Genomic DNA, 27,443 nt, shown 5'->3' on the forward strand with positions numbered 1-27,443 from the left:
TAGAGTATAGAGTTTCTTCTAAACTCTAGAGAATAGAGTTTAGGTGAACTCATTGAAATATACAAAATTCTGATAATACTCAACAAGGTAGATGCGGGGGAGGATGTTTTCCCTGGCTGAAGAATTTAGAATTAGGAGGTCTCAAATAGGGGATAACCTATTTTGGACTGAAATGAGAAGCTTCTTCAGAGAGTCGTGACTCTTTGGAATTCTCTACCCCTGCAGGCTATGGAGCCGGAGTCATTGACTGCATTCACAGCAGTGATCCATGGATTTCGGGACATTAAAGGAATCAGGTTATAAGGAGATAAGCCATGATCTTGTTGAATGGTAGAGCAGTGTTGAGCAGCTAAGTAGCCTACCTTTGCTCCAAATTCTTATGCAAGTTTTCTGATTCTATGACCTAATAGATCCATTAATCAATTACCTTTCCACATTGAATGTGACTTCTATTTGTCTGCTCTTTAAACACAATGTAGTTTCTGTCATTCACTGAATTTGGAACACCTAGCATTGCTTTTTTTGTTAAAAACTTAAAACTATAGATAAATATTTGAGCAAATTTCAGTGAGATTTCCACAGAGATGAGTAGTCTTAAATAAAACTGAGAAAGTAATATGTTCCTTCACATGCACTTTTATATGGCCATCACTAATTTCTAACAATGATTTTGAGCAGGTGGTGCTTAAATGAAAGTGAACCTATGCCAGGTTTACCAAGCCCAAGCTGCCATCAAAACACAATAAAATTGGCTTTTCTTAACCAATGGTCTTCAGCTACTGTGGGGAAACTGCTCAAAATTCATTTATTGAGGGCCAGTGAGCACTAACACAGTATTTAAGAAATACAAGAGCATTTATATCTAAACAAAACTGGCCCTGGTCTGTCTACTGCATACTGGTAGAGTATAAGTCACTTGGGTTTTAAGCCTTATTGGCAGTGAGATTCCTATTAGACAGCTTCCCTAACAGCAAACATATAACTTGGAAAAGCTGCTTCCTCTTGACAGGTTTATAGTGCAGAATTGAGCAAGGTCAGAGGGGACAGCAGGCAGGGGTGACAGAAGCATTTAAAATGATAAAGAAATGGAGTAAGACTGCTTTCAAGGGTTCAGAGAGAGAGAGATCAAGGGAATACAAATATAAAATTTAAGACACGTAGGACCAAGAATAAGGCCATTTGTTTAAAAAAATCAATTGATTCTAAGGCCGCAGAATACATAAATGAATGGAGCAGTTAAAGGAAAATCCATCTTAACATTTCAGTAGTCAACAGATAATAGACTGGCACATTGGATGACGATTATGGTTGTGTGAAGGACAGACTCCAACACAGATTGGTTGGGCTAAATAACTTGGAGACAGAAGAGGCTGCAGATGCTGGAATCTGTAGCAACACACAAAATGCTGGAGGGACTCAGCAGGTCAGGCAGCATCTATGGAGGGAAATGGACAATGGATGTTTCAGGTCAAGGTTCAGGGTCCAGATGAAGGGTCTTGACCCGAAACGTCCACTGTCCATTTCCCTCCATAGATACTCCCTGACCTGCTGAGTTCCTCCAGCATTTTAAATTGTCCACTATTACAGGTTCAATGTAATTCTGTACCAGAAACTGGTGGATACTAAACAGAAGAAATCTGGAAGATGCTTACAAATAACATTCAAGTGCCAGTAATCAGCACAAGGGGACCTAATAGATGAAAACAATATTCATAAATTTGAAGAAAGGAGGAAAAGTTACTGGTATCAATCTTTCATTGTAGACTTTATTCATTACACAAAAATACAAATGATTACAAAGTCATTGACAGTTCTTAGAGGCAAAGTATGAAATAAAGTTTTAAAAGAATCAGAAATTGCATCATAAATCATCTCAATTACAACCAGAGAATAGAAAATGCAACTGTAAAGCAAATAACTGCACATCCTGAAAATCTGAAATTAAAACAGAAAAATTCAACAGATCAGGCAGCATCCAAGGAGAGAAATATAGATTCAATATCTCATCAGGAAGTCATCAACCTGAAAATGTTAACTGTTTCTCTTTCTCCACAAATGCTGCCTGACCTGCTGAGAATATTCGGTGTTTTCTGTAGTTATAATAAAAATGCATTTCTTTTTATTCAGTTCACAGACTTCCAATTCTGTGGTCATTCTCTTCTGATATATCCCACTCCTACTCTCTGTTTCTAGACCTCATCCCATGTAAATCTCTGCAGTTTCTTTCCGAGTCTCACTCTCTCTGCCTTGTATTTCCTGATGTGTACCTGATACTTCCAATCTTGTCCCTGCTATGAATGCTCTGGCTTCTACTAACATGTCTTTCATCAGAGTACTTTTCCCTACCATAATCTGAACTTTGTCTGTCCTTTTCTTCTGTTCTTCCATGTGCACCTCTGCTATTGCTTCTACTCCGATCACTTTGCTTCCTGTCACTTCTGCTGCTATGTCGACTGACTTTTTTACTTTTGCTTCTGTGACTTTTTCCATGAACTTCAGTGTCCTTGTCTTCAGGCCTGGAATAACTGCTCGAATAGGTTTTGTTGAGTTTTTGTTTGTAAATTTCTCTATGTTTTTCAAAGCTGTTTTTATTGCCTGATGATGTATCCCTTTCCCTCTTTAAATATTTATTTTTGTTGTGAGTTTCCTTCTTTTCAATTTCAGAATCACTTTCGCTGGAAGAGCTGGCAGTGGGTGGACTGCTTTCTTTTTTCTTATGTTTACTTTTCTTTTTCTTTTTTTGCTTTTTCTTCTCTCGTTTTTTCTTTTTTTCAAGGTGGTCAAGTTTCCTATACAGAAGTTAGATTAGGATATTTTATTTAAAAACTCTTGAAAAATATAATTGAAGAATATTTCCTCAGCATTTTCCCACTTTTGGGCACGTAAAAGTGAAAATAGTCAAAAGATTGTAATGTGACCAAACAGATACTTGGTTAGGAATGTCCGTGCCATCTGACCATTAGGAGTGCAGAAATTTGTCTGAAGTGCAACTTCTTAAAACACACAATTTTCTCTTGATCAACATCATACATTTCAAAATACAAAGACATTTTGTAGCTGTTAAGCAAGCAATGAAAGTCAGCTTTGCTGGCTATCATGATCACACTGATAAGATATCTTCATTAGTCACATGTATATCGAAAAACACAGCGAAATACATCTTTTGCATAGAGTGCTCTGGGGGTAGCCTGCAAGTGTTGCCACGCTTCCAGAACCAACAAAGCGTGCCCACAACTTCCTAACCCATACATCTTTAGAATGTGGCAGGAAACCGGAACACCTGGAGGAAACCCACGCAGACACGGGCAGAACGTACAAACTCCTTACAGACAGTGGCTGGAATTGAACCTGGGTCGCTGGTACTGTGACAGTGTTATGCTAACTGCTACACTACTGCTCTGTTTTGATGTTAACAAAGCATCTGTTCAACATTAGGCTGCAGATCTATAAGATGCTTAAAAAACTGTAATACTAGATTTGGCCAAAGAACATCATGCAGCACCCAGCTTATGCCATTGTGGTGAAACTGGAAAAAAAAGTATTACATTACTTAACATTCTTGTGCCTGATCTATTTGGTTGGAGCCCCAGAAATACAGAAGAGTTAATACAAATTATTTTTCATTGAACAACTACGATTGCACACAGTAGAACTGTCCTCACTTGAATTGTTCTATTTTGCAGGTCAGTTTAAAATCCAAATCACTTGCATAGTACTGAGTCTTCACACAAAGATGAATTCCTGGGTGTAGGAATCATGGCTATGGTTCCAAGCCAGACCGAGTTGTGATGCCCATCTCAATAATTATTCACTGGAAAAATTGATTATCAGATCCCAAACAAAATTTGCAACATTAAAAACAAGATGGTAAAATTATTGACAAAATACCACGAACCACAGGATGGGTCAAATTAAAGCAGGCCACACTGCAGTTAACATGTAGCAAAAGGATAGATAATCTTTTGACCAGCACCATGCTGATGGGGAAATCAATGAAATGCAGATCACTCATCAGAAAGATCATGGGATCGTGATAGATTTAGAGTATTCTCATTGGAACTGATGGAGAAAATTGAGATGCCAGTGGGATACAATTACAAAAACATGTCAACCAACAGAGGACTTGAGGGTATTACAGAACGAGAATTGCTCAATGGGTGTGAATGTCACAGCTGCTTGAGTCAATGGAAGGATTATCTAGCATTAACCAGAAAACAAGACCTACTGGCATTCAAAATATGAGTGATGCAGGTACTAAGGAGTTGAAAAGTGTTTCTAGTTAGGTGGTGAGAAGCATCACATTCAGAGATAAAGTAAATTAAAAAAAACAACAGTGCAGATGTTGGATATCTGAAATAAGGGAAAAATGTTGAAAACATTGTCCATCTCCAGAGATGCAGCTTAACCTGAATGTTTCAATATTTTGTTTTTACATTAAATGTATGGCAGAAGTTGTTTCATTCAGCAACATCTTAGATTTAACACTACTCTCTTGAGACACTCTGCTCCCTCCCAATACAGAATAGTACTGTAGGAATTCGCTAAATCATTAACCTCATTTTTTTTAAGCCTATAGCTTTCAATTTTGTCTGACTCCAAGCAGCAATTTCCCAAAATTAGAGTCTTTTACCAATCAATAAATAGTGCATCAGGAGGCAGTTTCCCATGTACAAGTGAGTGATAAATAAGGAATGGAATAGAAAAGGCAGACATTTAACTGATATACAAATCTAGCAGATGATGTTGGAATGGTGCCCAAAGGCTTGCTGTTGGAACTTCTGTTATCCATTTGCTTAAATAATAGCTCAGAAGTCTGCCTTGGTTTAAAATTTGGACCTGACAAGAGCATACCCAACCATGACTGATCTGAACTTCACGTGTGACCAAGTATTGAACATTTTTCTGGATCCAAATTGACCACCTCTATATGCTCTCACACACACACTCACACACACACACACACACACACACACACACACACACACACACACACAGAGTGTGGACACCCACAAAGATATGGTTGACTCATAACTTCTTTCTGAAATTGCAAAGCAAGCCATTTAATTGCATCACGAGAATGAAACTAGACAGATTAGCCAGAGTGACTGAGGCATTAGATTTGGACGTGACACAGTTACAATCCCAGAACAGTACACCTTATAAATTCCTGCCTAAGAGCAGCTGGAGACAGGTGCCTAAATGAGGTGAACTGTTGATTACTCAGGTACAGCCTGATAAAGCTGTATTCTCCATCACAATGAAAAACAAACATAAGCTTGCAGATGTTGGAAATCTAAACCAAAGACAGAAAATGCTGGAAGCAGCATAAAGCACAAGAGGACCTCATACATCTCAGTGTGAGATGGAAGTGCAATGGGAAAGTACAGATGAGCTGATTGGCAGGGAATTGAAAATGTGGCACTGGGCATCAGAAGTGTTACAGATGTAAGTAGCAAGGGATTGACTTGTGGGAGAAAAGAGTCAAGGTAGGAAGAAATAAATTTGTTGGGACAAGAGGAGACTGAAACAACAGGTCTGCCCAGACAGCCCCATTTGTGGATCTTAGGCAGGAGGTAAGAGCTGTGGAGGGAAGATAGTCTGAGGAAACTGTCTAGGGGACAATGGTCTGATGTACAATGTTGAGTCATGGTCTAGAGAAAGGCGAGAGAGAACATGTTTGAGAGCTGATCTTTGGCCTTTGCAAAATGGAGGTAAGTTCACCAGACCACAACATCACCACTATTGTCGGCAGGTTTGTTGTTGACACTGGGATTAGTTCTCAGTGAAAAGGATGCTGCAAGTTCAGTAGGTGGTTGGTTAGAATGAGTAAGGTGGTGGGGGTGGGGGGGTCGAAAATCAAGATGGTTTATATTAGCAATGAATAGATTTTTGCCTTATGGATCCCCCTCTCCCCCCCCCCCCCCACCAATCTTCTCTCCTATTTAAAACTAACTTGTTTTTCTCTCTTTTCTTGCTCTGTCAAACCATCTTTGACCTGAAATATTAACTCTTTCTCTTTTCATTGATGCTGCCTGACCGGCCAAACGTTCCCAGCATTTTCTGCTTTTATTATCCTCTATCACAATCCCTGGGTACATCCGGGACCCTCAGGCAGGACCACTGGAAGTGGCAGCCAAGTGATATACATGGAGGGAGTGGCCCTGAGATTCCTCAACATTGACTTCAAATCCTAGGAGGTTTCATAGCATCATAAAAAAATTATGCACAGGACGAGTCAATTTTGTCCTTGCTGGCCCAAAACCCCTCCCCAGTTCTTAGCCTACAACCCAGCAGGTTATGGATCTTCAAATGTTTTTTCAGGTAATATTTAAATGCGGTGACGGTATCTGCCTCAAACACATTTTCAAGTAGATGCCTGCTGCGCAAAATAATTGTTTTTCTCCACAACCCCCATCTAATGCTTCAACCAACTTAAAAGTATACTCTCTAGTTGCTGATCCCTGTTAAGGGAAAGAGGTGCTTTCTGTTTACTCCAGCTGGGTCCCTCATAGTTTTCTGAGCTTCTGTTAACTCTCCCCTATCTCCTTTGTTTCAAAGAAAGCCCACCCTTGGCAACGTTCTCATAAACCACCTTTACATACTTTCTAGTACTGTTTGGTGACTAGAATTGCACACAATAAGCTACTATCTCTGGCCCTTTTTTTTTACTATTCCCAGCATGATTGGCTTGCTGGAGACAAAAGACTACAGATGCTGGAATTTGGAGCAAAAGACAAACTGCTGGAGGAACTCAGCGATCAGGCAGTATGTGGAGGGAAACAGTCCACATTTCAGGTCAAGACCCTTCATCTGGGCGGGATCAGATGCTGTCTGACCCGATGATCTCCTTGCTCTTGGACTCTACAGCCTGATAAGTAAAAGCAAATATATTTCATGTCTTTTAAATTATCTATTTGTACTGCGACATGCAAAGATTTATGGATGTACACTTCAAATCTTACTGTTACTCCATATTTCAATAGTAACCTACCATTTGTCATTTATTCCCTCATCCATCCCCCTTTTCAAATTCAATACCTCTCATCTTTGGCAAAGAGAGTTCATTCTACACTTCTGTACCCACCTAACCAGACAACTGATATCTTTCTGTAGCCTAGAATTTTTGACTTGATCATCAACCACACTGAATTTTGGTCAAACTTATTTTTGTGGTGTTTATTTATACATACCACCAAAAGCAAGGGACCCTATACCAAGCCTTTCAGAATTCCATTGCATATAGCCATCCAATTACTAAAACTTCCTTTGCTTTCCCCACGCACTACCCCCCACCCCCACAATGAGTGGATTTTTAACCTAACTTGCTACTTTCCATTGAAACACACAGTCTTTTACTTTCTTGATCAATCTATCATGTGGGACTTTGTCAAACCCCTTGTTAAAATTCAAGTAAACAACAACAAATGAATTACACTCACTGGATCAGACATGGGCACAAAATCCCATTGCACTTGCCATCTTCTCATTTAGTTAATAAATCAGTACTCCTGCATGTTAAACACAGTTAAAAAGAAGCACTTACAAAATTATGGACACAAATTGCACCCTAGCTAGGGCCTTCATTGCCCATCACCAAGAGAGGCTTAGTAATCCCATTACTGAGTTAGCCTACTATTGAAAGATGCAGCTGCCAGACAGGGTCTGTGGCAGGTGGTATGTGATCTCACGAAGGAATGAACCTCTGACTTCATTTTCACCAATCTACCTATTGCAGATGCAACAGTCCCCAACAGCTTTGGTTGGAGTAACCACTACTCAGACCTTGTGGAAGCAATTTCTTGTTTTCACATCAAGAACATTCTCCATTGCATTGTGTTAATTGATACAAGTTCAATAGTTCTGGCAGCTCAAAAGTGAGCATTCCTGAGTCACATGGGCAACCACAGAAGACTTCTATTCTTCTATAATCCATAACTCATGGCCTAGCACATCCTTCACTCTATCATTATCAAACTCAAGGGACCGTATTTGGTTCACTGAGCGCAGAAGGACATGCTGGGGGCAGAAGCAGGCATACCTGAAAATATGGTGCCAACCCAGCAAAGATGTAACAGAACTACATGCATGCTAAACAGTCAAAACAGCATGTCTAGTTTGAATGGTGGCAAACAACTAAACAGCTAATGGGAGGAGGTAGCAACAAGAACATTTCCATGGTCAATGATGGTGAGGCCCAGTACGAGAGAGATAAAGGCTGAAACAATGGCAGATAGATCTATCATGCCTCCTCCCAAGGCTCTGACCACCTGAGAGGTCAGCCGTCAGCCAATTCAATTCATTCAATGAGAATAATGGATGCACCAAAGATTATGGGAACAACATTCTGACTTGGAGAAGGCTAGCCTTGCTTCAATCAATAAGTTCTAGGACAGTTAAAGTACTAACATTTACCTGGTAATGTGGAAAATTACGCAGGTATGTCCTGTCCACAAAAAGTTGGACAAACCCATGTCTATTTATTGTCCAGTCAGTCTAGTCTCAAAGTGATGAAAAAAGTCATCAACAGTGAAATCAATTGGCAGTCACCAATAAAGTGTTCACAGATGCTCGTATTGTACTTTACCAGGACAACCTTCTTTTTGGAGATGCATTGGGATCAAGGATGACTTGCTTCGAATCTGCTTTAGTGGACTGATTATGTCAACGTGGGAACCACAGACTCTTTCACAGATGGGACAGTAGGTGACTGATGGGCAGGCAGATGTGTTGTTTGTAAGGTGGTGCACTCCTTCCACTGTTTATGCCAGACTTCGGTATGCTTCCAAAGCACAGACTCTAGGTTTTCAATATTATCCCAAAAGTTTCTTTGCCATTTTGTGCCTACGGGCCAGAAATTTCCAGCGTTTTATTTTTTTCCCACCAAAGTTTTGAGCACATCCTTAGATGTTTTTCTTTATCTGCCTGGTAATCAGTTTCCACAAAAGAGTTAAAGAGAGTGCACCTGTTTCTCGAGTCTGGTGTTGTGCATGGGAATGATGTGGTCTATCCAATGGAGAGAACTGAATGTAACCAGGAACTCAATCCAAGAAATGGTAGTCTGGGCAAGGACACCTAGGTTGGTTCACTTATCCTTCAAATGAATATGGAAGATTTTGCAGAGTGTTGGCGGTATCTTTCAAGTGCCCCAAGGAGTCTGCTCCAGGTAATCCAGGTCTCAGCTGGGATCAGGAACTGGAGATAGAATGGAGGTTGGAGAATGGGTGAAGGTGATGAGAAGCGAGGACGGAAGCTGTGGGCAAGGGCTCCTGTGCCCAAGGCTGTGCTCATGGCCCATCCAATTGTCCTAGTTCCCCTTACCACTATCAAGGACACTTGGCTGCAGACCCCAGAACATTCTCATACCAAACATGGACAGTTGTGCTGTATTCCAGAAGTAAAACAAGAGTGATGCCCATGACTTCATCAAGGCAGCATCAAGCAGTACACGCCTGCATTCATCAAGAGCGAGAGAATTGGAGCAAAATATTGCCACTGCTGGAAACCTGAAACAAAAAACAGAAAATGCTAGAAGCACCCAGCAGGCAACGTCAATGGAGAGAGAAACAGAACCAACAGAGTCAAAGAACCTTCATAATAACTGGAAAAGTGAGTCCACATGCTTGCTTTCTCACTTTTCCAGTTCTGATGAAGGATCCTTGACCTGAAATGCTGACTCTGTTTCTCACCTCACTGATGTCGCTCAACCCCCAAGGCAAATAGGATACTGTAGATTTAGAGGGGATTTGAAGAATTTTTCACCTAGAAAGTAGTTAAAATCTGGAACAAATTACCCAAGAGGATAGTGGAGACAATATTTAATTAGTATTTAAATGAGTACTTGAAACACAATGGCATAGAAAAGGAGATTAGTACAAACAGAAACTTGATAGCCGGCACAGACATGGTGGTCTTAAGGGTCTGTTTCTGTGTTGTATTGCCGTGAGTAGTTGAGTGCTTTGAGTATTTTCTGTTTAAAGTTTAAAACCTAGACAATTTTCTGCCATGGACCATTAAGCAGCATGTAATATAATACAAGTTCCAGGCAATGACCACCAACAAGAGAAAATCTAATCACCTACCCTTGACATTCACCATCATTAACATCACCCAAGTCCAACATTCTTGTGGTCACTGTTGATGAGAAACTTAACAAATACTGTAGCCACAAGAGCAGAGCTGGGACAGGACATTCACTGGTAAGTGACTCACCTCAAATCCTTTCTGCATTCTACAGAGGCACAAGTCAGGAGTGTGATGGAATACTCTCCATATGACTGGATAAGTACAGCCCCACTAACATTCAGGAAGCAAATGATTACTCAAAACATACCAGCTGCTTGACTGGCACCCCATTCACTAGTTTAAACATTCATTTCCTCCATCATTCATACTGGCTACAGTATGTACAATCTATAAAATGCACAGTTACTCCCATAGTACCTCGCAAACCCATAACAGCTACCACCAAAAAGGACAGAGCATACAGGTATTGAGAACACAACAACCCTAACTCCTCTTACAAGAGGAACACTATCCTATATTGCTGTTCCTTTATTATTACTGGGTCAAAATTAATGGAACTTCCTCATCCAACACAGTGGGAGTACTTTCACCAACGGCACTTTAAGAAGGTGGCTTTCCACCAGTTTCTCAGGGGCAATATATATTTAACTAGTAACTTCCTTAGTCTACTGGAAGAGCTATAGGATACAAGTTGTGCAGGCACAAACACCTTTGGATAGAATGAACTTAAAGAAAAGGCAGTAAATGTGCAAGTCCAGAAACTGTCAATATGTTTACAGATTTTGAGCCAACCATTGATGAGGTCAAATGGATGAAGGTGGGATAGCCAAGAATGAATCCCTTGAGTGACAGTGGGAAATGATGCAATTACTGAGCATCCACACTTCTGCAGACACACTGTAGTAGAATAAAAGTAAAGCACAGATAAATGTCATTTGACCTATCAAGCATTCCACTTACTCCTCATCCCCAATTTTTGTCTTATATTCAGAAATTTTTCTTTTGCCTTTTGAACGCCAGTGAATCAATCAGTTTTTTTTAAATCAACCAATCAGCAATATACTCCAAATTCTAACAGCTGATTACATTAAGGAGTTTTTCCTCGTACTACCTTTTCTCATGAAATCACTTCTATGCACTATGGATACTAACCTTAGCTATCGGAAACAGTCCGTCTTGTTTACTTAACCTAAATTCTTCATGCATCTGTCAAATCTCTTTGTGGTCTTTTCTTCTCTATGAATTACAGCACCAGGTTTTCAGTCCATTTAGGTAACTGGAATTCTTCATCCCAGATTCATTCTAGTATCTCTCTTCAGCATCCTCTCGAAGTACTTCATGTCTTTCCTGAAGTGTGTTGCCCAGAACTGCACTGCAGCTACTCTAACAGCATCTCCTAAACCCATACCAACTACCACCAATACAGGAGTCTAGAAGGACAGAACTAGAGTTTGGTAAAGGTTTAAACTTTGACTTTTGTACTCCAGGTCTCCGTTTATAAAGCTCAAGATCCAATGCTCTACTAGCGCCTCCATCAACCTGTCATTTGCAAATATTTATGTATCAGCATCCCCAGGTCTCTTTCCTCTTACAGTCCCTTTCAAACTGTACCATTTAGTTTATTCACTCTTCCTCTCAAAAGCAAAGAGGACTTCCACAGCAGAGGAGAAACAATGGAACAAAGTGATGTGGTCCACCATGACAAACACTGCAGAAGTTGAAGTTAAAAATAAAAACCCAAGGAAACATGGCTAGGCAATTAAAGGGGTTTACTGACAGAAAATGATACCAAAGAACAAAATATTAAATGGAGTCAAAGAAAGGTGGATAGTAAACAAGAGGGAAGAGCTTAAAGGAGAGAAGGTGCGAAGGATGAGGAGCAAAGTACATAATAAAAGCCTTTAAAATATGAGAAGCAAATACCTATTTTTGGATAAAATTCATCATCTTTTTTCTTTAAACTTTCTCGGCTAGACATTCCTAGATCACTGGTTCTAACATGAATCACATTATTCTTTAACCACAGGTGAAGTTCCGGAAAACTAGAGGGTGGCTAATCATGTACTGTTATTTAAGAAGGGCAACAAAGATAACCGAGGGAATACAGGCCGGTGAGTCTGACCTCAGTGGTGGGCAAGTTACTGAAGGGGATTACGAGGGATAGGATCTATCAGCATTTTGTAGACAAAGTCTGATTAGGGATAGTCAGCATGGCTTTGTGCATGAGAAATCTTGTCTGACAAATCTCTTAGTTTTTTTTTGAAGAGGTGACAAAGAGGATAGATGAGGGCAGGGCAATGGACTTTAGCATGGTCTTTGACAGGATCCTGCATGGAAGGCTAGTCTGGAAGGCTAGATCGCATGGGATCCAGGGAGAGCTAGCTAACTGGATACATAATTGGCTTGATGGTCGGAAGCAGAGGGTGATGGTGGAAGGTTGTTTTTTCGGATTAGAGGCCCGTGACCAGCGGTGTGCCACAGGGATCAGTGCTGGGCCTATTGGCATCTGTCATTTATATAAACAATTTGGATGAGAATGTAAAAGGCATGGTTAGTAAGTTTGCTGATGACACTAAAATAGGTGGGATTGTAGACAGTGAAGAAGGTTACAGTGGGATCTTGATCAGCTAGGTAAGTGGGCTGAGGGATGGCAAATGGCCTTCAGTTCAGATAAGTGCAAGGTGTTACATTTTGGGCTTTCACAGTGAAAAGTGGGTCCCTGGGTAGTGTTGTATAACAGAGGGACCTGGGAGTACAAGTACATCCTTCCCTGAAAGTGGTGTCACAGGTAGACAGGATAGTGAAGACAGCATCTGGCACGCTAGTCTTCAGTTAGGGCACTGAGTACAGGAGTTGGGATGTTACGTTGCAGTTGTATGAGATGTTGGTGAGGGTGCACCCAGAGTACTATGTACAGCTTTGGTTACCCTGTTATAGAAGAGGTCATTAAGCTGGAAAGAATGCAATGAAGATTTACAAGAATGTTGCCAGAACGCGAGGGCCTAAGTTACAGGGACAGGTTGGACAGGCTTGGACTTTATTTCTTAGAGTGTGGGAGAGTGAGGGTGCCCTTAGAGAGGTGTATAAAATAATGAGGGGCATGGATAGGGTGAATGCACTCAATCTTTTTCCCAGGGAAAAGGAATGAAAAACTAGAGGGAATAGGATTAAGGTGAGAGTGGAAAGATTTAAAAGACACCCAAGGGGCAACTTCTTTATGCAGAGGGTATTGTATATATGCAACAAGCTGCCAAAGGAAGTGGTTGAGGCAAGTACAATAACAACATGTAAAAGACACTTGGACAGGTACGTAGATAGGAAAGGTTCAGAGCAATATGGGCCAAATGGGACTGGCTTAGATGGGCATCTTGGTAGGCATGGACAAATTGGGCTTAAGGGCGTTTCCTTGCTGTATTACTCTACGACTCCAAATGCTTGATTACTCCATTTCTTTGAAAGCTTTTCCAGCCATTCCATTATGTTCCTCACTCAGACCACCAAGATAGAGCATCCTTTTGGAATTCCTAGTTGTAACTGTAAAGGTCATCCACCCATAACTCTATGAACTGTGCACACAAGTGCTAATGAGATATGTTTGTTTTGAACGACTTACCATGCTCATCCTTGTAGCTTCAGTGCCAAAACTTACTCCTTGAAATATTGCACAGATTTGTCTTTTACCGAAAATATCAATCAGCAGTGGACGATCACAAGTAGGGTTTGGGCACGAATAACACACAGTAAATCTAATGTTTTGTTTGTGTGCTGAGAATGCCTAAGATAGTTAGTTTCTTTTCTCATGTTTAAAGAAATAGAATCTTCCTCAATATGTGTACAATCTTATTTGGTATTCTTCTGTGGGACTGGCTGGGTTATAACTAAAGCAAAGCTAAACAGCCAATGCAAAGCTGCAATAATGCCAAAGAACTGTTGTAAGGTTGATAAGTATCGAATGAGCTTAAATGGCTAATTTTCTTCTTGTGATACAATTGCTTCTGGTGCTTTATGCTCTTACTGGTTTGGTTATTAGCAAAGGAAACAATGCATCCTTCAGATCCTACAATAGCATATTCTCATGCAGTTAACTATGTTGCTGCTTAATAAGCCTTTAAAGAAAGTTTGATAAGGGGATCTTTGCTCATTTTTGAAGTTTTAGACCCTACCTTTGTGCTGCTAATTCTGAAGTTTCTGTTGAAACTATGTTTAGTCAGTGAGGAAAAAGTGAATGTGAACTTAAACAATAACTGTGTCTAGGACAATGAGGAAGTAGAAATAAACACATTGATTAACACAGTGTAATGATTCTGCTGGGCTAATAAGGTGGCACCCACAATGAACAGTGCAAGGAAAAATATAAATTTATCCATTATATTTTCTTGACAGTATGATGCAAAATTTGCAAACTGTTTCAAGTTCAAGTGGATACACCCACTTGAAATGTAATGCAGGAAACAACTTGGATAAATCAATTAAATCACTGGTTCTATTATTTAGCTATATTTACCCAGTCTAGTACCATTTCCCCTCAGTAATCTTACGTAAAAAATAACCTTGCATGAAATTTTCAATTGGCCATGCCTCAATATATTTTTTGACAGACTTCTCGATTTCCCCAGACTTTACATAATGAAGCATATCCCAATTGCACCCCTAAACAGCCAAGCTCACATTTAAGGCTACCTTCCACTTTTCTGAGATTCCTTCAAGAAAGGAATAAGTTTCATTTTTCATATCCTTTATTCATCCTCTAAACTGCTAAACCCAATGAATTGTAAGCCAAGTCCATGCATCCAGTTTTGGTACTATTAATCTCTAAGCCCTTGTACAATTCTGGTGAATCTGCACTATACTCACTCCAAGGCCAAAATATCCTTCCTGAGCTGAAGTGCCCAGAAAGAAATGCAGTCTAATATAGTTGGTCTAACCCAAGCTCAAAAGAGCTCTCAAAAGCTCTCCATTCCTTTGTACACCAGTACCCTCGAGATTCCCCTTATCCCAGCATCCTCAATTCCCTGTTTATCTGTTTCTGGTGATACCCTAACGTGGGTTCCTAAATTGCTTTGCTCTTCCATGTGGTTTTGCCAAAAGAAAATATATCCAATGGTGATCTGCAAGATATTCACAATAAGGGCTTACTGGGTATGAAGAAAGGTTTAGTGGAAATCCTATGTAAAGTGGATCTCATTAGTAGAGCGCAGCTTTCAAAATGGTTGCACACTTTGCTTACTTCAGCACTAGCCTGCAAGATTGATGACTTACAGATAAATTAATTATGTCTTAAAACTTCATTGTTCCTCCAAGACATGTTTGTAGCAAGAATACATGCACCAAGAATGTCACCAAGCAGAACAAAAACTTTCCATCCCAACATCCAAGCCCTGCTGGAGGAAGATCAGTGTCAAGAGACACAGACTCATGGATAAGTATTGGAGCAGAGTGGAATCTGGTCACTATCAGACTGCTTTTTGGGGTGCCATACTATACAAAAATTGGCTACAGTGTTTCCTATGTTACAATAGTGAATACACAACAGTACTTTGTTGGCAATAAGATTCTTGGGGTCATCAGGACGTCAAAAAGGGTAAATTCCTTCATTTGTGTGGAGGTCTGAGTGTTTTCTCCTGGCTAGAAAGCATGCACTGCTAGTTTAAATAAACAAACTATATATTAAAATTAAAAGTGGGTTTGCTTAATTAAACTGATTTAAAAAAAGGACACTACCACATAGATTACCTTAATAAAAAACATTGAAAATAAATGTACAGGTTAACATCCCAAACAGGCTAGAATATAAATGTTGCAATAGTGAAAGTACAGAAGGACCAGATGGAAGACAAGCTTCAACCTGACAAATGTAAAATTGCTAACTCAAATCTTTTTGGCGAAACCGCTGAAAGAGAGGGATTTACCATCAACAATGCACAAAACCTTCTAACAACATACCTCAAAAGCTTCTGTTTTTGTTTAGTAGAAAGAGACTTTAAAAACTCCACCTCGGGATCATCATCATCTTCACTTGCTATGTATTCCTAAAAAACAATGTCAAAATTACATTTTACTAAGGAAATGCATTTTCAGTTCACTTAAATTTCATTTATCTGGTAGCCATTTTCAGGGATTCAAAAGGGCTATTATAAAAATGATTTTATTTATTAAAAACTAACCGAGGGATAAATTCCTAAATAAATGCATAATGTTATCATCCAAGTTGATTACAAGCATTGGAAGATCTTAACAAGGTTTATAAATAATATTACGAACTAACAGCAGTTCAGAGTTAGGCAAGATTGTTTACTGAAAATTCCAAAGTCAAGCACAGTACAGGACCTCTTTGTTATGGTTAAAAAAAATGCTACAGTTCCCTTGCACAAGACCATTCAGGAGCGGTGCCAACCACTTACAATTTGAAAAGCCCTCACTGATCTGTGGGCAGCTGACTATGTTTCAGAGGATTGAGGCAGAGACCACATTGGAAGAAGCAGTGTGGTTGATGGGCAGGGGACCAGTGAGCTTGGGTGCTTGCTGGTCATCAGAAAATGCAGCTCAGTAGAGAAAAAAGTCATAATACGAAAACTAAGGAGATTTTTAAAAAAATACTATGCCTGTGGGAACATGGGATGCTTTCTCACAATAACAATCAGCCAAGTGAAATTTTAAAGCCAGCAACAGACAAAGTGTATTAGAAAAAAAAGGACCTAGAGATTGAGATGCAGAATCAAAACCAGAAAATGTTGTAAACACTAAGCAGGTTCACACTTAGTGGCACTGCTAGAAAAGCTGCTGCCTCACAGCTCCAGTGACCCAGGTGCTGTCTGTGTGCACTCACCATCACTACAGAGGTTCCCACCAGTTTCTTCCTGCATCCCAAAAATGTGCGGGTTGTTAGGGTTAATTGTCCCTAATGTGTAAATGAGTGTTTGAATCTGGGGGTAGATGATGAGACGAGCATAGAATGAAATGGTCAGGGCAGGATTAGTGCAAAAATGGATGCTTGATGTTCAAGCCAGACTTGGTAGGCCAAAGGGCCTGTTTCTGTGCTGTATCTCTCGGAGGTTAGGCAGAAAATGTGCAAAGAGAAAAACAAGTCAATGTTCAGGTCAATAACTCTTCAATAAAACTGGAGTTCTTTATGGAAGCTCATTGATGTGAAACGTTAGCACTGTTTCTCGCTCCTGAATGACCTGCTGAGTGTTTCCTGCACTTCCTGCTTCTGTTTCAGATTTCTAGCAGCTATAATATTTTGCCTGGTTGAGATACAGACAAGCAGAATAGACTTGTGTGACTGAATGATGACGTAGCACAATATGGTCCGACATCAGCCCTAGATAACACCCAAGACAAATATTTCAAAAATTTGCCTAGAGCCAGCACATTAGGTGAAATAACTTGTAAATGGCATAAGAACACAAGAATTCCTTCAAACCTGCTCCACCATTCATCAAGATTATTGCTGATCTTCTACTTCAGCACCATTCTCCTGCATAATCCCCAAAACATTAGTTCCTTTAATACCCATAAATCTATCAATCCTTGTTTTGAATGAACTCATCAAGTAAGCCTCAACAATCCTCTGGTCAAGAGAATTCCAAAGATTCAACAAAGATCACTTTTCAAAATCCTCAACAGCCAGAATGGTAACTTCCCTCAGAATGAAAGGACAAGAGGCAATAAATAATTGGACCAAATAATACGGAATAGTTCCTTTAATTCTTAGACATTTCATTGAAAATTCTATTCCAAAATTATGAACGTTAGAACATTGGCTTTGATCCTTCAACTCCCCGACAGCCAGAGCTCCCCGACAGACAGATTAAAAACCATTCCATTGGAATTTCATGGGCCGTCACTTCCAGGTTACAGGGACAAGAGACCGGAGGGAACTGACAAAGCAACATAGCATTAATGCACAATTACATGCAAGAAAATCACACACCTGTAACACAACTGGTCCAAATACATGAATAAAAAAAACATTCCACTAAATGAAAAAATAGCAGGAAGAAGATGGAGAAAACAAGTAGCAAATCATATTCATATCTTAATTTGGACTTAGTTGCAGAATATTTAATGCTATTTATGCTATCGCCTGTCCATAAATAAAGTTCTTATATTCAGCCCCACATCAAAGTAAAATGTTACTTTTATACTTAGAACTGTTATACAAAACATGAAAATAGCTAAAATACAGATAACACAGCCACATCAAAATTTCAGAAAGAATGAAGTGACAAGAGGCAATAAATAATTGGACCAAATAAACATCCTGGTGCTTAAATGAAAGTAATGAAGTTGTTTCATGAAATGTCTAAGAATTAAAGGAACTATTTTGTATTATTTTAGCTTGTGTCAAATCCATTGCTTTCTCAGTAAAATGTTCAAGAACTGTAGTACCTATTTTCATTACTGAACTCAAAATGATTTTCTGATAAAAATCAGTTCACAGTAGCTTTGGAAATACCTGTGAAGGGTCATTTGGAGTTGATTTCTTCCCCAATACACTCTGTTTCAGTGCAAATCCACTGTTCCTCATCTCTGCCATCAGTTCTGTGGGGTGCATTGATGGACCTGTTTCAAAACAATGTTTTCAATGTTTGTCTAGATTTAGATGCTGGTTTGTTTAAAAAAAACCTCAAGATAAATCAATTCCATGATTTTCTGTTGTTCAAGTGTTTAGACATTTTTCCATAAAATTGCTGCTGTATGGCCAACAGGATGGCACAGCAGATAATGCCACAGTCTCAGGAACCCAGGTTCGATACTGACCTCGTTGATGTCTGTGCAAAATTTGCATGTTCCCTTCGTGACTTCATCGATTTCTTCATGGTGCTTTGGTTTCTACCCACATCCCATAGACATGTTGGTAGGTTAAATTACCCCTTAGTGTAGATTAATGGCAAACAGAATCAAAGGAAAGTTGATGAGCCTGAAGGTTGCAAGGGTACAGGGCAAGGAGAGGGAATGGGACTAGCGTGGAATGAAGGGTAAGTGAAATGCAAGAGTAGGATATTGTCAAATTTCACAGTTTCAGCCCAACCATTTGCTCAGTAATAGGTGCTCTGGCTCTTCCATTAGAGTAAAGTGAGGCAGCCAAGACTGCAAAACAAGAGAGTGAAATGCTAGTATTATGTCTGTGATTGAATGGTTGGTGTATTGAGCAAACTATGAGATGTTGATGTGAGGCTTGCAGCAGCAGAGTTTGCAAGGAGTAGTAGATAAACATTAGGTAGGAGTACTTAAGTGATTTAAGTGAGTGGTGCAGCTGGTTGGATGAGCCATACAATGAATTATTAACCTTCACAATGTATCAGGTCATTGAGTCTCACAATTATGACAATCATCGCCATAAGTTATATTACCACCATCTTTATAATGTGCATCTGGAAGGCCTCCGGGCTCCTTAGAGAAAGTGTCCTTCTCCACCTCTTATACAAAATCTTACATGTAGTACTGAAAAACAAGGAGTGCATGCTCTCCCATATTATACCAAAGCATCCTCCGACATCTGCTTCAGCAAAGCTGCTGAATTTTACAGGCTAGTTTTAATAGTGCAGGTGAGCTGGTTCTTGTCACTACTTAATTGGGCAACCCAAGGTAGTAAGCCAATGAATAGTGCTATTAAAGCTGGCTTCATGCAGCAACCATATAAATGAACCAGCAGCACAAAGTTGGTACACTGCCTGCATTGAAAACAGCAGGTGTAGATTAATCCCATATCTCAGTCCCTATAGAAAACAAATAAAACTGCAGATGCTAGAATCTGAAACAAAACAGAAATGCTGGAAGAACTCAGCCAGTCAAGCAGCACCTGTGGAAAAACAAACCAGTTAATGTTTCAGGTCGAAGACCCTTTGTTGAGTTCTTCCAGCATTTTTGTTTCTGTCTCAGTTCCTATGCCCATTTTCAGAAGCTTTACAATTTAAGGTTCAGTATTTCTTATAAAGGAAACTGTTGAGGCAATAATTAATGATTTAACTTTTACAAAACTCGAAACAGCTGCACCTCTGAATGAAACCAAAATATCCTACATTGGTGCTGACAACTACAGTTGTGAATTATCTCCTTGTTGCCTAACCCATTTTATAATTATACAGGATACTACTGTTAGGTACAAACAGCTCATTGGATAAGTATTCCAGTGATGAAAACAATAGGCTGTATGAAAGTTTCTATTTTAATTCCCTCATTTTCTTTCTACCTACGTCCACTTCCTATTTTGAGATCTACTTGTCCTCATTGCAATTCAGATCCACCAGGTGTCCTTTTGGAGGCTAGACCACAACGTCAGAAGAATTTGACTATGATTTACACCACAGTTATTTCCAGTGCTGAACCTAACATATCGACACAAGTATGTTTGCAGCAAATATCATTGAATAGTGACACAAGCAGAAAATTTAGCTAATTTCCTATTCCAATCATAGGGAAATAAGCTAATTGTAGCACCCTATTAGTGTTCTAATTGAAATCAACTAATTCAGCAAAGACCAATGATTAAAATTTAATCCTGTCAGTTTTGTGATAATTGGTTAAAAAATAAGCAGATAATTGGTTAAAAAATGATGAATCTCAATAATAATATAATCTTCTAATTATCTTTTAAAGAATTAACAGTTCCTCAATTACTTATATATCTAATCTGCACAGTGACACAAGTCCTATAATACCTGTTACCATTAAGTGATTAGTGCTCTCAAACTAGCAGTGATCATACAATGAACTTGCTTTCAAAACAGAAATTAAACTACAGGGTAAAGATATATACTGTACCATTCCACACATGGCTGTAATTAAAATAGGTCTGCTGTCAAACTACAAGTATATTCAGAACCAAGATCAAATTACAGCTTCAAACTAACTAATTAAAGCTTAATTTGTTGAACACTTACTGAAATTATGTACATACTTTTAGATGAAGATTCTATTATGTAGTATATCTGCTGGGCACTTCGGAAAAATAAAGCTGATATGATGTTGATGAAATGGTAATGAACCTATTTAGAACGCTAGAACAATTTTCAAAGGAAGCAACCCCAGACAAGCAACTTGCAAACTAATTTTACATTATAATTTGTTTACCATTTTTTACTTGGAGCCTGATGGAAGATGACATGGGATGTATAACATAATGGATAATGTATATTACCGCACAAATTTTAAACTTAGGTTTTAATAGGTTTGTATTCCGAGCAACTGGAAGAGACACAAGAAATACTTTTATAGTACTTAGATAAAATCTCTCAGACACTTTAACAGAAATAATAAAAAGTACAGTGGAGGTTGTAAATAATTTGAACAGGACTAGAATTAAGGAAAAAGTTCCAGAATTAACAACTTAAAAAATTTTAAAGACAGCCTGAAGTTTCATAATTGAAAAATTTTCTGATATTGGAGGAGAACTGAGGCACAAGCATAGTGAGTCCAAGGACTTATGGCCAAAGAAGAATGAACAAATAATGGGGATGAGATCTTGCAGGGGTTTGGATATTTAATGGGGTGGGTGTTGGTAGTCAGGGGATTTGGAGCAAATAGATGTGTAGTACATTGTAGGGGGAAAAAGACTTGATTCAAGAAGATTTGAACTGACTGGTGTTTTCCTGCACCTCAATTTAGGAATGGATAAGGATTTCAGCAGTGGAAACAAACAAAGAGAGGCTTTCAAAGTTGGCAGTCGTGATAACAGAACAGGTGATGAAGAATGAAGTTCCACAGCAGACAAGTAGTAATGGAGGAAAAAAATGTTTATCGGAGCAAATCACAGAGTGAAAAATCAAATGAGTAGAAACACAAAGGTGATTTATGGAAGGGCACCGAGAAGAAAAGGAGTAGTCAGCAGGATTATGAATGTTTCAGAGATCAAGCAGAAAGACAACATGCAAGTATTTTTTGATTGCAATGTGATCTTTATTCCCAGTTTATATTACCATATGCAACTTTATCCACATGATTTTATGAAAAGCACAGATGCCAAATTGGGCAGCAACTTATATAATTCATTAAAATGAGTGTGCTGCCATTAGGACAAGGAAATTTGCTTCTTGAATAACTTGGAGTGGATGATTTTACCAGAAACTTCATTTATACAATGACGTGCATGAAGTGCTCCAAAAAAATTGCAGATACTGGAGAGCATAGATTTAAAGTGAGAGGGAGAAATTCAAAGATTTGCGAGCCAAGTTTTATTTTTACACAGAGTGGTAGGTGCCTGGAACGCACTGCCAGCGTAGGTGGTGGAAGCAGATACAATAGCAACTTTTAAGAGGCATTTAGACAGACACAGGCAGGGGATGGACAGTTATCGAGCATGTGCAAGCAGTTGGGATTAATTTAAATTGGCATCATGGTTGGTACAGACATCATGAGCCAAAAGGCCTGTTCATGTGCTGCACTGTTCTATGTTCTGTTGTTCTCATCCTCACTAAAAAAAAATCACTGTGTCATCCCCTTCCAGTGATTTAATATATTTTTCAGCTCTTTACTCCACATGAACTCCATTTCATTTGCTCAAATAATATCAAAAACAGTGCTTCATTCTACTCTTGCATCAAGACTCTGAATACAACAGGAGCCCAAACAGGCTTCCTTGCAAAGATCAACTGCTCTACATTGACAGAAAGCAGTAGTGTTCACCTTAAAGTAACAATGAAAAGAAAAAAACTACCCCTTTTAAATGAGTTAAACTACAAGCATGCATCATAATCACAGGACACATAATTCATAAACTACAGATTTTTAAAAATAAAATTTAGCTTTCTGTGGCAATTTAATATGCTTTTTTACCTTTGCATCTGTGTCATAGAGATGAGATATCTTTATTAGTCACATGTACATCGAAACACACAGTGAAATACATATTTTGTGTAGAGTGTTCCGGGGGCAGCCTGCAAGTGTCACCACGCTTCTGGCAACAACATAGCATGCCCACAACTTCCTAACCCGTATGTCTTTGGAATGTTGGAGGAAACCAGAGCACCCGGAGGAAACCCACACAGACACGGGGAAAACGTACAAACTCCTTACAGACAGTGGCCGGAATTGAACCTGGGTCGCTAGTGCCGTAAAGCGTTACACTAACCGCTACACTACCACGCCTACCCAAACAGTAGTGCTGGAGAGTTTCTCCACTTAAAATATTAGTACAACACAATTCTAAAATGAGCAGGAGGCAGGTATGAGACATTTCTCATTTGAAAGCTCAGAATTCCTGAAATACCACTTTTCAATGGTTATAAAATTATTATAGGATTTGAACTTTACATATTGGGGTGACTTGGTTTTGTTGGCCACATTATCATGCTACTGGTGATTGAAGATACAAGATCAAAGTTCAGTATTAAATGCGTTTTACTAACCTGCACCATCTGTTGAAACAGAGCTTGCATTGATTCCAGAGAGTCCAAATAGTGGACATTCACGGTCTGTATTTACATGACCCCATTTATGACACTTGATGCACCTAACATTCCGCACCTAAACAGGAAGAGCCCAAACGTTATTAGTCAAAGGCTTAAAGATACTTAGAACAGTTTTCTCCTTCAAACCTAGACATTCCCAAATTGAACTTTCCAAACAAAAAAAACATTGCAGTAAATCAATCTCATATCAGAGACAATAATGTAACTTGTTAATAATATTTCCTGGTTGGGGCAATGAAGACATGTGGAGTGGAAGGAAAATTAATATTTAGGCTTTTGGTTATCTGGCTCTTGAATGCAAATTCCAAATGACCAATGCACATTTTAGACAAAAATTAATTGCACTTTGTGGGACAGCAACATGAAGTACAAATGCCAGTTTATTATAGAATTAATAATGACCTTGGCAATTTTACAACCATCTTTAAAAAAAAAGTGCAACAGTAAATTCTGAAACAAGATGATTTCTGTAAGTTTCCTTACAACACCAACTGTACTATGTACATTTCAGGTATTTAAATTAACTTAAATTGGACCACATCCTCACATGGGAATGAGAAACATTTCCAATGGTCACCATTAAGCATTCCAATTAAATATAAAGTGGTCAAACCCATAGCTGCCTCTAATCCATCCAACTGCAGAAGAAATGAATATGACATTTATCTATATATATCTATATATAAAAAAGTCTAATTTTCTATCATTTAGCCATTGTACACCAATTCCACATATATCTAGACCAACAAAAAAGGTTTCCACTCCTTAATATATACTGATCCGAGAACAACATTTCTGAAATTAACTTGTTGTATTGCACATTAAATACCCTTGTTACACACACTTCAAATATTCTCCGACCTGAGGATCCCATGAATAAGGGAAAATATGGCTTTAAAAAATTGCTTCAAGATAAATTTAAACAATCAAAACATAATACTAAGCAGTAACACAGTTTGTTCCATGATGAAAATATAAATTTTAAAAGAAAGTTATCTAAAAATCAGTAAGAGAATAAAATCAAAACAAAGGCAAAATAATTTAGAGAAGGAAAAACAAGTAAAACAGAAAACATTAAAAGTGAGACAAATGAACAGGAAAGATGCAAATTAGGGAAAACACTACAATCTAGTACATGTATTTTCTGAGATTTGGTGCCTTAGAGACAGTTATGGATACGGCAACTTCACATGCATTCAGAATGCTTAAAGGTGACAATTGGAAATATTTTTTTATATGGTTCACCATGAGCATAAGAAAAAATTATTTAAATATATACAAAAGCACAAATGAAAATCACTGCAAAGAAACTTGTTTAGTAACCTTCAGAAAATAGAATTTATTTTGAATCCTAATGACTCATGGCAGTGTCCTGGACTCAAACATTTTCAGCTGTTTTGTCAGAACCTTCCTGCCATCATAAGGTCTGAAATGGGGATGTCTGGTGATCATTGGACAATGCTCCATTCCATTTGTAACTCTTCAGCAAATGCAACATTTCATGACTATGCAGCAAGACTTACAACAAATTTCAGGGACAGTCTGAGAAGTGGCAAGTAACAATTATGCCACAACAGTGTCAGGCAATGATTATCTTTAACAAGATAGAGTGTAACCACCTACACTTAATATTGAATTGCATCATCATCACTGAGTGCCTCACTATCATCATCTTGCTGGCTGGGAGTTGGGAGGGGTGTGGTTTCACCACTGACCAGCCACTTACATAGTGTGGCTAGAACAGCAGATTAGAGGCTGGATATTCTGCTATGAGTGGCTCATCTCTTAATATCCCAAAGCATGGAATGCTCTTCACTTGCCTGGATGAGTGCAGCTCCATCAATATTCAGGAGGCTCAACACCACACAGGACAAAGCATCCAGTTTGATATTTAGTCCACCCAACATTTATTCCCTCCACCACTGGTACACCATGGCTACTGTGTTTAACATCTACTAAATACACTACTGTTACTCACCTAGGCTACACTGACATCATGTCACAAATCCACCATCTCTATTGTAAAGGAAGAAAAGGACAGTAGGTGCATCAGAATACCAGCACCAGCCAGTCCCACTTCAAATCATATGCCTTCTTAGCTTGGAAATACATTGCTGTTCTTTCATCATTACTGGTACAAATTCTGAAGTTCCCTACCCAAACAGCATTATGGAAGAACCTTCAACAGATCAATTGCAGATGTTCAAAAAATGGCACACCATATTTTCATAGGAAATTAAGGCTGGGAAATAAATGCTGCCTCAAATAGTGACATACATATTCCAAAAGACAAATATTTAACAAACTGGCAAGTGCAAAATACTTACCATCATATATATTGAGTCTGATTTAATTGTAATTCAATTTTTTTTGTGACTTATGAGAGCAGTTCATACACACCTGGATTCCAAAAGGCTGATCCCTAATGTTCATGTCATCCTTGGCATATCTGGTATCAATTAAAAAAGGGGACCATTTAACATATTAATCTACAGGTTTTGTTTTTACTTAATGGTAATTCTTTGAAAAATTTACAAAATTCTTGAAATACTTGTTTTAAAAATAAATAAAGGCAGAAAAACAGTACACATGGAAAAGGTTGTTGGAATACAACACAAGGGTAACACAATACTTATGCAGATATGCTTAAATCATGAAAGGTTGCCACGTGATGTGTATGCAAGCAATTATTCTTTAATAGAGTGGTGGCCAATGTATACATTTCTATTGCAGATGAAATCAACTTTAGGCCAATGTTGAAATCAAAAAGAAAATAGCTTTTACTATGTTGTCTTGATAACTATTTATAACCCTCAGTCAGTAGCAAGCTAGGAATTTTTCAAATTAAGGGAGACACAATAAGTTTAATGCTTTAAAGCTACTTTCCCTGTAAAGTCCTAAAATAAATTTGTGGCATTTTTGCCAAAGGACATCCACTTCCTGTTGTCCCAAACTCCACAAATTATAATAAAACAAAGAACTCCACGGTATCCCTAAACCCCGAGCCATGGTCGCCCAGTTATTTAACTGTAAGTCTTCAAACATGAGACACCATGGGATAGAGATTATTGTTTTCTTTTAAATTGTTCATGTGAAGTAGAAGGAATTTGATTGTTAGGGACATTTAATGTTAATTCAAGGTTAGATAGTCAAAAACCTGTATTTAAGTTAGACACAAAGGAACAACGGTGGAGGGAACCATTATAAAAGAGTGCACTAAATGAAAGCAAATTTGCACTAAAACTGAATGTGAGAGTGACTTTGTGGTCAAGCTGTAGGTGCTGATACAAAGCTATGTGGCAGTATGGGCTGCGAGGAGGATGCAGAGAGGATTCAAGGAGATAAATGCAGGTTAAGTCAAGAGCATGGCAGACAGATGTGATGTGGAAAGGTGCCTGGTCATTCAGTTTGGTACTAAGTAACAGAAAGACAGAGTATATTTTTAAATGGTGATGGTGTTCAGAGGACCTGGGTATTCTTGCACACAAATCACTGAAAGTTAATATGTAGGTAAAAACAAGCAATTAGCAATGCAGACAGCAGGTTAGCTGTTATTGCAAGAGGATTTGAGTACAAGAAACACCTTGGTCCAATTATATAGGGCCTTGTTGAGACTACATCTCGAATATTGTGTGCAAATCAAATGGATGGTGTGCAGCGAGCTTTACAAGATTGATTCCTGGGATAGTGGGTTGGCATGAAGAGAAAATAAGCAAATAAGCTCTCATGTTCAGAAGAATATACGGTGACATTGTTGAAACATACAAATTTTAAATGGTATTGACAGGATAGATACAGAGTTAACATTTTCCCTAGCTGAAACATCTAGAACGGGGAAGCAACGTCTCAACACAAGGGGTCAATCACTCAAGGCAGAAATGAGAAATTCTTCACCAAGGGCATAGTGAACCTTTGAAATTCTCTACCCAAGAGAGCTGTGGAAGCTCAGTCGTTGTATATATTAAAGACAGACATTGATTGATATGAAGGGAATCAAGGGATACGACA

General features: G+C 38.7%; 1 protein-coding gene across 1 annotated transcript in view; it reads right to left on the reverse strand.

The window, feature by feature from the left end:
- Window positions 1-1,748: 1,748 nt before the first annotated feature.
- cir1 (corepressor interacting with RBPJ, CIR1) overlaps window positions 1,749-27,443 on the reverse strand; it is a 38,798-nt gene continuing 13,103 nt past the window's right edge. Inside the window, exons 6-10 of the mRNA XM_052028170.1 lie at window positions 25,836-25,884; window positions 23,373-23,490; window positions 18,482-18,588; window positions 15,967-16,052; window positions 1,749-2,789 (exon numbers count right to left, since the gene is read on the reverse strand). Of these exons, the coding sequence (XP_051884130.1) occupies window positions 2,234-2,789; window positions 15,967-16,052; window positions 18,482-18,588; window positions 23,373-23,490; window positions 25,836-25,884 (916 nt within the window). The 3' untranslated portion in view covers window positions 1,749-2,233. The remainder of the gene's footprint in view (window positions 2,790-15,966; window positions 16,053-18,481; window positions 18,589-23,372; window positions 23,491-25,835; window positions 25,885-27,443) is intronic.

Source organism: Pristis pectinata, chromosome 1 (assembly GCF_009764475.1).
Source record: "Pristis pectinata isolate sPriPec2 chromosome 1, sPriPec2.1.pri, whole genome shotgun sequence".
Taxonomy (NCBI): Eukaryota; Metazoa; Chordata; class Chondrichthyes; order Rhinopristiformes; family Pristidae; genus Pristis; species Pristis pectinata.